At 36.8% G+C, this 14,179-nt stretch overlaps 1 protein-coding gene across 11 annotated transcripts in view; it reads right to left on the bottom strand.

The window, feature by feature from the left end:
* The window catches only part of PTPN13 (protein tyrosine phosphatase non-receptor type 13), a 226,512-nt gene that overhangs the window by 14,874 nt on the left and 197,459 nt on the right, over window positions 1–14,179 (bottom strand). For 10 of the 11 annotated variants that reach the window (XM_061192478.1, XM_061192479.1, XM_061192482.1 and 7 more), the window contains one exon: window positions 587–642. In XM_061192478.1, the coding sequence (XP_061048461.1) occupies window positions 587–642 (56 nt within the window). Of the gene's footprint in view, window positions 1–586; window positions 643–3,134; window positions 3,238–14,179 lie in introns of those variants that run through there. The other variant, XM_061192490.1, reaches the window with a different exon arrangement.

Genomic DNA, 14,179 nt, shown 5'->3' with positions numbered 1-14,179 from the left:
GACTGTTTGGTTATCATTTAATATGAAGCAAAATTTATGTACAACCATTTTGTTGGCCAACAATATATATAAACTCTTCCTGATACATCATTTAGCGTTACAAAAAAATCTTATTTTATGTTAGAAACCATTTTCAAAAAGAAAAACATTTGTGGGGGTTTAAAATGTTTCTTACCTTCTTTGGTTTTATTTTCTTATTAAAAAATGAAATTTGTGAAGTATAGAAAAATTTAGAGAAACAGAAAAATAGGTTACCTATAATCACACCAGGAGAAGGTACTATCATCATTGCTGGCACATTTCCTTTTAGACTTTTCTTGCATTTTTTTCTGATGGTCAAGAGAATACATTGCTTTTTTTGAGCAATGTCATAACACATTGTCACATGTCACTAGAACCTCCTTGTAACAACATTCAGAAACATTTTTAATATTCAACCATAGTTCCATAATCTACTCAATAATAAGTCTCATTTTACTGGAAAAGACACATTAATTTAAAAATCAACATCTAAATGGAAATCTTGAGAGCACTTCTAAAAAAGAGAATGAAAGTGTTATAAATATTAGAAAAATTATTTTCTTACCTTTCAGTTTTTACTTTTTCTTCACAATATTCTTCACAGCCATTCATTTTGGTTGACTACAACAAAGAGAAACCAAAATCAAATTAGCCCATTGTACCAAAAAAAAAAAAAAAACCCAAAAACAATCTTATATAATGTTCAATTTTATTTCCTATATTTACTGTTATTGTTCATCATCATGTTACAAAGACACACGACATTCAATTAATGCATGCCAAACTGTGGCTAAGGCATCTGCAGTGGCACAAGAGTTTTGGCTGGCTCCACTTATTCACCTCACACTCATCCTGGCTTTTCATTCATTTCTTTTTTTATATATATAAATTTTATTTATTTATTTATTGGCTGTGTTGGGTCTTCATTGCTGCATGCGGGCTTTCTCTAGTTGTGGCGAGTGGGGGCTACTCTTCCTTGCAGTGCGCGGGCCTCTCATTGCGGTGGCTTCTCTTGTTGCGCAGCACGGGCTCTAGGTGCGTGGGCTTCAGTAGTTGTGGCTCGTGGGCTCTAGAGCGCAGGCTCAGTAGTTGTGGTGCTTAGTTGCTCTGCGGCATATGGGATCTTCCCAGACCAGGGCTCGAACCCGTGTCCCCTGCATCAGCAGGCGGATTCTTAACCACTGTGCCACCAGGGAAGTCCCTTTCATTTCTTATATAAGGGATATGAATGTATAGAGGTAAGGCAAAAGAAAAAGGAAAATCTAAAGTAACAATTATTTAGATGTGCATACATGGCATGTGGTTTTACACTACTTCAATTTTAAAATCTAAAATTTCCAATGTGTTAAATTATCTTGCCCATTTATTTAATTTTAAAAATTTTTAATTGAAGTATAGTTGATTTACAATGTTTTGTTAGTTTCTGGTGTACAGCAGAGTGATTCACATACACACACACACATATATATACACACACATGTATATTCTTTTTCATGTTCTTTTCCATTATGGTTTATTACAGAATATTGAACATAGTTCCCTGTGCTATACAGTAGGACCTTGTTGTTTATCTGTTTTATTTATAGTAGTTTGTATATGCTGATACCAATCTCCTAATTTATCCCTCTCCCACCCCTTTTCCCCTTTGGTAACCATAAAATTTTCTATATCTGTGAGTCTGTTTCTGTTTTGTAAATAAGTTCATTTGTATCATATTTTTTTCTTTTTAATTTTTCATACTTTATTCCTTATACTGATAGGTTAAGAAAGTAAAATTTTCCTAAGTACTGATTCATAAATAATGTTTATAAGCGGGACACAAAACATTCAGTTTCACAAACAGTAATACCCAATGATCCCCGTAAATGCAATTTTAATCCTTACTTTAAGCTAAGTGCAAGAATAATACAATAAGCTAAATACACACAAAACCTGTATATGCTGAACTACAAAAGTGGTTTCCATAGCCACACATGGTCTTAGTCAAGTACACATTTCCACAATGAACAAGTACTAACAAATAAGTTAATAAAACACTACCCCAAATGCTTATCCTGCCATCAGCTTTTTCAGCAATGCCATTCCTGCTACTGAAAGCACTTATTTTTAGAAGCTTTGACCTGGGAAAATGAGTTCTCTTAAAAACTGACAAATAGTATAAGCCCTGAAGATTTTAAATCAAATAAGTCTTCCAACACAGAAGCATTCATAGGAAAGTTTTAGTTTCTCAAAAAATAAAAAATTAAAATGAAAAAAATCACTCTTGTTATCTAAAGAAAAGAGTATTAAAACAAATTATCTTAAGATAAATAAACACTCCTAAAAAAGGTTGTATTTTCTATCATTTTCTCCTTAAAAGAAACACAAACCAGTTCACTATCTTTTAATAACTTAAGACTACTGTAATCTAAAAACTTTAGAATACATGAAACACATGTCTTAGCTATCAAAGGTACCATTTAGATTTCACATAATAAACAGCTACAGTACAGCCTACAATGGCACAAGTACACCTAATACATAATTATTAATTCATCATTTAGATGGTCAAAAGTCAGAAGGAACTGAATGGTTTGCAAGGTACTTTGACTTACATGTGGTCATTAAAATCCAGTAATTAATTCAAAGTATGGTAATATAATGGCAGGCAATTAAAGGCTCAAATATCACTCTAAAACTGAAGACATGAAAATAAAGACTGAAAACATTGTGGTTCTCTTTCATTCACATGGCTAGATATCAGAACCTTACTGTGGAAAATATAGTTATTAAATATGGTTTCCCCAGAAAATAATGAAGCTTCAGAAAGTACAAAAGGTGTCAAGATCCATAGTTTGCTTCATCAAATGCTTTTCTAGCTCGTTTCAATTCTTCATTCATAGTAAGCAAGTCTTTAACCCTAGCAAACTTTCTTGGGTCCTTTCGAATCAAGAAGACGATATCTTCAACTTGTACCCGACCTTGTCTTCCAACTGACATTGCCTTGTGAGTCATTTCGGTGATGAACTCTATGACAAGGTCTTCAAGAATATCTACTGACTCAGCATAAGGATTCTGGTCATCCCCAAACCCATACATCATACACCGTAATTCTTTAGAAAAAAGTCTCTTTTACCCTGTCCACCTTCTGCACCTCCTCCAATTTCTTCATTTTCTTCCTCAAAGGTGGGGTCTTCTTCTTCATCTGCCATCCCAGCAGCCAGCCACCTCCAGGGCCTGTATCATATTTTAGATTCCACATATAAGGACTATCATATTTGCCCTTTTATTTTTTAAAGCGAGGGGTGTCTCCCTAGGGAACTGAGATCAATCAGTTCGTACTTTAACTGAGTATGGTGTCACAGAGACCCAGGTCCTGCAGAAGCAGTTTGCTACAATCAGAAGGTGATGCCAAGTTGCATTCTTACATGGTTAATCTTGCATTTAAATCTTCATTAGGACAAATTATCTTAAACGGGAAATTCTTTTCATTTCAAGATCCTGCATTATCTGGCCTCTGTCTACCTCTACAATCCATCTGGTTTTACTCTCCTCTTCACTAACTAGGCTTCAAACGGATGGGCCTTTCTTTTAGCTCTTCAAAATCGCTCTTTTTTCACCTTTTCCTTGTTTAATCTAAGTGTCTTTACCTTCTGAGGATGTTCCTAACCACCCAGTCTCAAAGTGGGTCTCCTTGGTATTCTCTTTTGTAGCGCTTTTTTAAACGTCAGAGACCTTATCAAAACTTGTAATTGCACGTTTTTTTGATCTTTTAGGTACAGACTCTGTAGAGTTAAAAAGTTAAGTTACTCTGATATCAATTTCAGTTTATCTGAGGGAAACACAGAACTTCTATGGCGGAAGAAATAAAGTAGATTGCTTTTATCCACTGACAACTGAAAAAAAAGCTTCTTAGACCTTATCTGTTTTTTTAAAAAAATAAATTTGTTTTTCGCTGTGTTGGGTCTTCATTGCTGCGTGCGGGCTTTCTTTAGTTGCAGCGAGCGGGGGCTGCTCTTCGTTGCAGCGTGCAGGCTTCTCATTGCAGTGGCTTCTCTTGTTGTGGAGCACAGGCTCTAGGTGCACGGGCTTCAGCAGTTGTGGCACACGGGCTTAGTTGCTCTGCAGCACGTGGGATCTTCCCGGACCAGGGCTTGAACCCATGTCCCCTGCATTGGCAGGCGGATTCTTAACCACTGTGCCACCAGGGAAGCCCCCCTTATCTGTTTTTAGAAGTTGATAATTTTAGTCTGGGTTAAAAGTTTTTTCCAAGTAAAGTCATTTGGATTTCCTATTCCGCATCATAATCCTGATCTAGGAATCACCATGTGTGCAATCATTTTGCATAGTATACAGCCTTTTATAAGAGTAAAGTGTTACTGGGCTTCCCTGGTGGCGCAGTGGTTAAGAATCTGCCTGCCAATGCAGGGGGCACGGGTTCGAGCCCTGGGCCTGGAAGATCCCACATGCCACGGAGCAACTAAAGCCCGTGTGCCACAACTACTGAGCCTGCCCTCTAGAGCCTGTGAGCCACAACTACTGAAGCCCACGCACCTAGAGCCTGTGCTCTGCAACAAGAGAAGCCACCACAATGAGAAGCCCGCAGACCACAACAAAGAGAAAGCCCACGTGCAGCAACGAAGACCCAATGCAGCCAAAAATAAATAAATAAAATAATTTAAAAAAAAGAGTAAAGTGTTATTATTAATATTAAAATAATGAGATAAAGCCCAATTGGAAATACACTATAGCAATACTTGTATTAACCAATTTTTCACTATTTTTGCAAAGTTTACCTAGGTATGGTTTGGGGGTAGGTCAGTCTCTCTTCTCATTCTGGATTGTAGGCTCTTTGGAAGAGGAGGAGGCTGTAGTACTGCCTCAGGGAAAAGACTTAAGGTTTTTATCATGGCCAGCCTGTTTGAAGGTTAGTTTGTAGTCCTACTGTTCAAAGAATCCAGATCCAGCAACTTGAAGAGTAGAGGAGGCATCTGCTGGATCTAGGACCAGCTACATAATTTGTAGTCCCCAGTGCGAGATGAAAATATGGGCTCTTTCTTTGGCATGGCATGTAAGCCATTTCATGAACTCATCCCTGCCTATCTCTTAAGCCTTAGCTTTCAAGACACCATGTGATACCCTAATAGCAATGATTTAGTGCCCTGAATTTTCCATGTTGATCCAGACCTTCATACCTTTGCTGAGAAGCTCCTCGGTATGGAATGCTCTTTCCCATTTTATCTCACCTATCAAAATCTTTAAAATGCTAATTCTCTAGGAGGCTTTAATAACCATACCCACATACTCCTGTATAGCCCCTATATTCCCTAATTCTTTATCATCCTCTCTGAACTCCACATAGACACTCCATAAAAAAGCAGGATATGTTTTTTTACTATAGCTTTTTGTAGAGTTGAAAGTAAAATTAAGTTATTCTGATATTAATTTCAATTTATTTGTGGGAAATCAGAGCTTCCATGGAGGAAGAAAATTTACTTATTTGCATGTGTACATCTCCCAAATTGACTGCTAGACTGTACAAGCAAATTTAGGACAGAAACCCTGACGTCCCTTCTTACCCTGTTATCCCCAAAATAATCAAACAAGTTCAGCAACAGCTGAAGTGAAGAGTTTTGAAACTTTAGGTAGTAATTTACAATAATGTATATGACTGGCATTCATTCCTTCATTCACAAATAACACACAGACATTGGCCTGAAGTACTTCACTAAGAAGTACAGTAGTACCCCTTTATCTGAGGGGCGATATGTTCCAAGACACCCAGTGAATGCCTGAAACCACGGAGAGTGCTGAACTGTTTTCTGTTCATGTCTTCCACTCACAAATTGAATGCCTTTTCCATCTTAACTAAGCATTTTTCATGCACTGTGGCCTTAACTTTTGCAGTTTGAGGTGCAACAGCAAAACTAGCACAAATTTCTTTTTCCTTTTTCACAATTTCGCAGATAGATTTGTTCTTACTGTAGATCTTAGCAACTAACCTCAGCATACGATTTTTCTCTTTCCTTATGAAGTAGAGAACTTTCACCTTTTCACTTAAAGGAAGCACTTATGGCTTCTCTTTGGCAACATTCAGATTGCCAGCATCACTACTCTTGTACTGCAGGGCCATCATTGAATAAGAGTTACATGAACGCAAACACTTCGATACTGCAATGACTGCTCCGATAACCAAGATGGCTACTAAGTGACTAATGGGCAAGATACATTGGACAAAGGGATGATTTATGTCCTGGGTGGGACGGAGTGAGAAGGCACAAGATTTCATCTCACTACTTAGAATGGCACATCATTTAAAACTTACGAATTATTTCTGGAATTTTCCATTTAACATTTGCTGACTGTGGTTGACTGTAAGTAACTGAAACCCCCGAAAGTGAAACTGTAGTTGGGGGGCGGGGGCCACTGTAGTCAAGTATAGAGACAGTTAATTGCAGCAGAGGGACAAATGCAACGACTTGCACAAGTAGCTATCAGAGGGACAATCTTTCTTTTTAAAAAGGACATTCCTCTACTTTTTATAATACCAGTGGATAGCACCTTAACTTTTGGCACATGATAAAATTTTCAGGGTTGCAAAATATACTGTTAAGAACCAATTCAGTAAATAATCATTCGTTTAGGGTGATTCCCAATGTGGCACACTTACAAATTTCTGAATATTTAAAAAAACTCTAAGGAACTCTTAAAACTACTCAAATGTAGGTAATATTCAAGAAACGTTAAGATGAAACAAAACTTTTCTAGAATACTGCTTCAGTCTTTCATGGATGGAGATTAGTCATATTTGTCTCTTTTGAATTTGCCTTCTTATGAATATAATTACCATTGTGACTTTAACACATTTAGATTTTGGAACACATGAAACTTTTTCATGTTTTTATTTCAGTACCTTGTATCCTCTTCTCCTAAATTTGTTTTTTGCTTTGTTTTGCTTACCATTAGTCAAAATCTCTTCTAAAGCAGAAGTCTTATCTATTCAAGTGCTAATTTATTGTTTTTAAGGATGGACTGGCCCGAAATACTTGGTCTTAAACATCTTGAATTCTCAAGACACAAATTTGTGGGCTCTATCTATACTTCAGTGGCAGGACAACTTATGTATTATTTACATAATATTTCCTAATAACTGGTAGGAATATTCTCCCTCCACGAACCTTAATTTTTAGATTTGTTCTGGATAGTTTTACATCCTAATTCTACTATGTAAACTTTAGAATCATTTCACAAAGCCACCCTGCCTCTCATTAAAACAAACAACGAAACAAAACAGAAACCTCAAAATATTTTATGGGACCATATTTAATTTAGGGGTGAATCTAGGGAGAACTTAAATTTTAGATTTTTTTCTATCAAAGAACAAGGAATGTTTTCCTTTAATACTTCTTTTGTGCTTCTCTGTAGAGTTTTAAAGTTTTCATAATATAAATATGTACATTTTTGGTTGAATTTATGCCTAGAGCTCTTGTTTTGTAACTATTGTGAATAAAATTTTATTTGATTATACATATTTAAATTTTACATATCCACACAAAGACTGCACATGAGTGTTCTTTTTTTCTTCTTTTTTAAAATTTATTTATTTTATTTATTTATTTTTGGCTGCATTGGGTCTTCATTGCTGTGCACGGACTTTCTCTAGTTGCGGCAAGCAGGGGTTACTCTTTGTTGCAGTGCGCGGGCTTCTCGTTGCGGTGGCTTCTCTTGTTGCAAAGCACGGGCTCTAGGCATGTGGGCTTCAGTAGCTGTGGCCTGCAGGCTCAGTAGTTGTGGCGCACGGGCTCAGTTGCTCCACGGCACGTGGGATCCTTCCAGACCAGGGATCGAACCTGTGTCCCCTGCACTGGCAGGCGGATTCTCAACCACTGTGCCACCCAGGAAGCCCTTGATTATATTTTATAAGTGGTTAAGGCAAAGACTGTGTTATGAACTGACCTGTGTCCCCCCAAAGTTCACAGGTTGAAGCCCTAACCCCCAATGGGACTGTATTTGGAAATAGGGTCTTTATGGAGATAATTGAGGCTAAATGAGGTCATGAGGATGGGGCTCTAACCCAATAGGATTGGTGTCCTTATAAGAAGAGGAAGAGACACCAGGCGTGTGTGCACACAAAGGAAAGACCATGTAAGGACACAGCTAGAAGAAGGCTGTCTGCAAGCCAAGGAGAGAGGTCTTGCCAGAAACCAAAACTGCTAACACCTTGATCGTAGACGTCCAGCCTCCAGAACTGTGAAAAGATAAATTTTCTCTCTCTTTTTTTAAGCCACTCAGGTTGTGGTGTTTTGTTATGGCAGCCCAAGCAAACTAGAACAGACTACAAACTCAAATGCCTGCAGGAATCAGAAAAATAATATAAACCTTTGAAATGCTGGGGTTGAGGGCATAATTCTGTCTTGTGAGACCTGAGAATTTACATTATAAAGAAATAGGAATCTTTGCTGCATTACTGTTTATAATAAATTTAATACTCATCAATAGATAGCCAATTTAATAAATTATGGTATATCTATGCAAGAGAATAATAGGGAAGCATTAGAAAGTATGAGACAGAGAGGGCAGACAGCAGAAGCAAGAGGAACTACAATCCTGCAGCCTGTGGAACAAAAACCACATTCGCAGAAAGACAGACAAGATGAAAAGGCAAAGGGCTATGTACCAGATGAAGGAACAAGATAAAACCCCAGAAAAACAACTAAATGAAGTGGAGATAGGCAACCTTCCAGAAAAAGAATTCAGAATAATGATAGTCAAGATGATCCAGGACCTCGGAAAAACAATGGAGGCAAAGATCGAGAAGATGCAAGAAATGTTTAACAAAGACCTACAAGAATTAAAGAACAAACAAACAGAGACGAACAATACAATAACTGAAATGAAAAATACACTGGAAGGAATCAATAACACAATAACTGAGACAGAAGAACGGATAAGTGACCTGGAAGAGAGATTGGTGGAATTTACTGCTGCAGAACAGAATAAAGAAAAAAGAAAGAAAAGAAATGAAGACAGCTTAACAGACCTCTGGGACAACATTAAACACAACAACATTCGCATTATAGGGGTCCCAGAAGGAGAAGAGAGAGAGAAAGGACCCGAGAAAATATTTGAAGAGATAATAGTCAAAAACTTCCCTAACATGGGAAAGGAAATAGCCACCCAAGTCCAGGAAGTGCAGCGAGTCCCATATAGGATAAACCCAGGGAGAAACACGCTGAGACACACAGTAATCAAGTTGACAAAAATTAAAGAAATTATTGAAAGCAGCAAGGGAAAAATGACAAATAACATACAAGGGAACTCCCGTAAGGTTAACAGCTGATTTCTCAACAGAAACTCTACAAGCCAGAAGGGAGTGGCATGATATACTTAAAGTGATGAAAGGGAAGAACCTACAACCAAGATTACTCTACCTGGCAAGGATCTCATTCAGATTCGATGGAGAAATCAAAAGCTTTACAGACAAGCAAAAGCTAAGAGAATTCCGCCCCACCAAACCAGCTCTACAACAAATGCTAAAGGAACTTCTCTAAGTGGGAAACACAAGAGAAGAAAAGGACCTACAAAAACAAACCCAAAACAATTAAGAAAATGGTCATAGGAACATACATATCGATAATTACCTTAAACGTGAATGGATTAAATGCTCCAACCAAAAGACGCAGGCTTGCTGAATGGATACAAAAAGAAGACCCATATATATGCTGTCTACAAGAGACCCACTTCAGATCTAGGGACATATACACCCTGAAAGTGAGGAGATGGAAAAAGATATTACATGCAAATGGAAATCAAAAGAGAGCTGGAGTAGCAATACTCATATCAGATAAAATAGACTTTAAAATACAGAATGTAACAAGAGACAAGGCAGGACACTACATAATGATCAATGGATCAATCCAAGAAGAAGATTTAACAATTATAAATATATATGCACCCAACATAGGAGCACCTCAATACATAAGGCAACTGCTAACAGCTATAAAAGAGGAAATTGACAGTAACACAATAATAGTGGGGGATGTTAACACGTAACTTACACCAATGGACAGATCATCCAAAATGAAAATAAATAAGGAAACACAAGTTTTAAATGACACAATAGACCAGATAGATTTAATTGATATTATACGACGTTCCATCCAAAAACAGCAGATTACACTTTCTTCTCAAGTGCGCACGGAACATTCTCCACGATAGATCATATCTTGGGTCACAAATCAAGCCTCGGTAAATTTAAGAAAATTGAAATCATATCAAGCATCTTTTCTGACCACAACGCTATGAGATTAGAAATGAATTACAGGGAAAAAAACGTAAAAAACACAAACACATGGAGGTTAAACAATACGTTACTAAATAACCAAGAGGTCACTGAAGAAATCAAAGAGGAAATCAAAAAATACCTAGAGACAAATGACAGTGAAAACACGACGATCCAAAACCTATGGGATGCAGCAAAAGCAGTTCTAAGAGGGAAGTTTAGAGCAATACAACCCTACCTCAAGAAACAAGAAAAATCTCAAATAAACAATCTAACTTACACCTAAAGGAACTAGAGAAAGAAGAACAAACAAAATGCAAAGTTAGCAGAAGGAAAGAAACCATAAAAATCAGAGCAGAAATAAATGAAATAGAAACAAAGCAAACAATAGCAAAGATCAATAGAACTAAAAGCTGCTTCTTTGAGAAGATAAACAAAATTGATAAACCATTAGCCAGACTCATCAAGAAAAAGAGGGACAGGACTCAAGTCAATAAAATTAGAAATGAAAAAGGAGAAGTTACAACAGACACCACAGAAATATAAAGCATCCTAAGAGACTACTACAAGCAACTCTATGCCAACAAAATGGATAACCTGGAAGAAATGGACAAATTCTTAGAAAGGTATAACCTTCCAAGACTGAACCAGAAAGAAATAGAAAATATGAACAGACCAATCACAAGTAATGAAATTGAAACTGTGATTAAAAATCTTCCAACAAACAAAAGTCCAGGACCAGATGGCTTCACAGGTGAATTCTATGAAACATTTAGAGAAGAGCTAACACCCATCCTTCTCAAACTCTTCCAAAAAACTGCAGAGGAAGGAACACTCCCAAACTCATTCTATGAGGCCACCATCACCCTGATACCAAAACCAGACAAAAATACTACAAAAAAAGAAAACTACAGACCAATATCACTGATGAATATAGATGCAAAAATCCTCAACAAAATACTAGCAAACAGAATCCAACAACACATTAAAAGGATCATACACCATGATCAAGTGGGATTTATCCCAGGGATGCAAGGATTCTTCAATATACGCAAATCAATCAATGTGATACACCATATTAACAAACTGAAGAATAAAAACCATATGATCATCTCAATAGGTGCAGCAAGAGCTTTTGACAAAATTCAAGACCCATTTATGATAAAAACTCTCCAGAAAGTGGGCATAGAGGGAACCTACCTCAACATAATAAAGGCCATATACGACAAGCCCACAGCAAACATCATTCTCAATGGTGAGAAACTGAAAGCATTTCCTCTAAGATCAGGAACAAGACAAGGATGGCCACTCTCATCACTATTATTCAACATAGTTTTGGAAGTCCTAGCCACGGCAATCAGAGAAGAAAAAGAAATAAAAGGAATACAAATTGGAAAAGAAGAAGTAAAACTGTCACTGTTTGCAGATGCCATGATACTATACATAGAGAGTCCTAAAAATGCCACCAGAAAACTACTAGACCTAATCAATGAATTTGGTAAAGTTGCAGGATACAAAATTAATGCACAGAAATCACTTGCATTCCTATACACTAATGATGAAACATCTGAAAGAGAAATTAAGGAAACACTCCCATCTACCATTGCAACAAAAAGAATAAAATACCTAGGAATAAACCTACCTAGGGAGACAAAAGACCTGTATGCAGAAAACTATAAGACACTGATGAAAGAAATTAAAGATGATACCCAACAGATGGAGAGACATGCCATGTTCTTGGATTGGAAGAATCAATACTGTGAAAATGACTATACTACCCAAAGCAATCTACAGATTCAATGCAATCACTATGAAATTACCAATGGCATTTTTTACAGAACTAGAACAAAAAATCTTAAAATTTGTATGGAGACACAAAAGACCCCGAATAGCCAAAGCAGTCTTGAGGGAAAAAAACGGAGCTGGAGGAATCAGACTCCCTGACTTCAGACTATACTACAAAGCTACAGTAATCAAGACAATATGGTACTGGCACAAAAACAGAAACATAGATCAATGGAACAAGATAGAAAGCCCAGAGATAAACCCACGCACCTATGGTCAACTAATTGATGACAAAGGAGGCAAGGATATACAATGGAGAAAAGACAGTCTCTTCAATAAGTGGTACTGGGAAAACTGGACAGCTACATGTAAAAGAATGAAATTAGAACACTCCCTAACAGCATACACAAAAATAAACTCAAAATGGATTCGAGACCTAAATGTAAGACCGGACACTATAAAACTCTCAGAGGAAAACATAGGAAGAACCCTCTTTGACATAAATCACAGCAAGATCTTTTTTGATCCACCTCCTAGAGTAATGGAAATAAAAACAAAAATAAACAAATGGGACCTAATGAAACTTCAAAGCTTTTGCACAGCAAAGGAAACCATAAACAAGACGAAAAGACAACCCTCAGAATGGGAGAAAATATTTGCAAACGAATCAACAGACAAAGGATTAATCTCCAAAATATATAAACAGCTCATGCAGCTCAATATTAAAGAAACAAACAACTCAATCCAAAAATGGGCAGAAGACCTAAATAGACATTTCTCCAAAGAAGACATACAGATGGCCAAGAAGCACATGAAAAGATGCTCAACAGCACTAATTATTAGAGAAGTGCAAATCAAAACTACAATGAGGTATCACCTCACACCACTTAGAATGGGCATCATCAGAAAATCTACAAACAACAAATGCTGGAGAGGGTGTGGAGAAAAAGGAACCCTCTTGCACTGTTGGTGGGAATGTAAATTGATACAGCCACTATGGAGAACAGTATGGAGGTTCCTTAAAAAACTAAAAATAGAATTACCATATGATCCAGCAATCCCACTACTGGGCATATACCCAGAGAAAACCATAATTCAAAAAGACACATGCACCCCAATGTTCACTGCAGCACTATTTACAATAGCCAGGTCATGGAAGCCACCTAAATGCCTATCGACAGACGAATGGATAAAGAAGTTGTGGTACATATATACAGTGGAATATTACTCAGCCATAAAAAGGAACGAAATTGAGTCATTTGTTGAGACGTGGATGGATCTAGAGACTGTCATACAGAGTGAAGTAAGTCAGAAAGAGAAAAACAAATATCGTATATTAACACATGTATGTGGAACCTCGAAAAATGGTACAGATGAACCGGTTTGCAGGGCAGAAGTTGAGACACAGATGTAGAGAACAAATGTATGGATACCAAGGGGGGAAAGCGGCGGGGGGGTGGGGATGGTGGTGTGCTGAATTGGGCAATTGGGATTGACATGTATACATTGATGTGTGTAAAATTGATGACTAATAAGAACCTGCTGTATAAAAAAAAAAAATAAACTAATAGTAAACTTCCTTTGGGTTATTTGTATGGAAATATGTTAATATAAATGTTTCAGACATTACATGAAATTCCTAAAAATCTTATATGTTCTGGTATAATGTTATAAATCATAATTCTAGTTTACTTTAAAATATGTATCTTAGAAATAACTAAATTTCCTTGTCAATTGCATTATTATGAACTTTCATCAAATCTTTAACCGTGGTCATTTTTAAGTCTTTTGTCATTTACAGACAGTTCTGGGTGTACTCTGATGCTTTTGCAAAAATGTTCCTATAAAAGGGTTTCATCTTCAAGGAATTCATGGGAAAGACTGTGACAAGTACAGGTTTCTGGTAACTGACTATACTGCTGAACTGAATGAATAAGCATTTTCAGAACTCTAATGGAAAACTGATCAATTCATAAAAGTGCTAACATAAGATCAAGATGAAAAAAAATTAATTACATGGGACTGAGTGAACTGATGAGGATGATTATAATTTTGGTGACTTTCTGTTTGAAAAAAAAAAAAATGTGATGTAAATTTATGTAAAAAGAACTT

Source organism: Eubalaena glacialis, chromosome 5 (genome assembly GCF_028564815.1).
Source record: "Eubalaena glacialis isolate mEubGla1 chromosome 5, mEubGla1.1.hap2.+ XY, whole genome shotgun sequence".
NCBI lineage: Eukaryota > Metazoa > Chordata > Mammalia > Artiodactyla > Balaenidae > Eubalaena > Eubalaena glacialis.
This window is presented reverse-complemented; position numbering and strand designations above follow the sequence as displayed.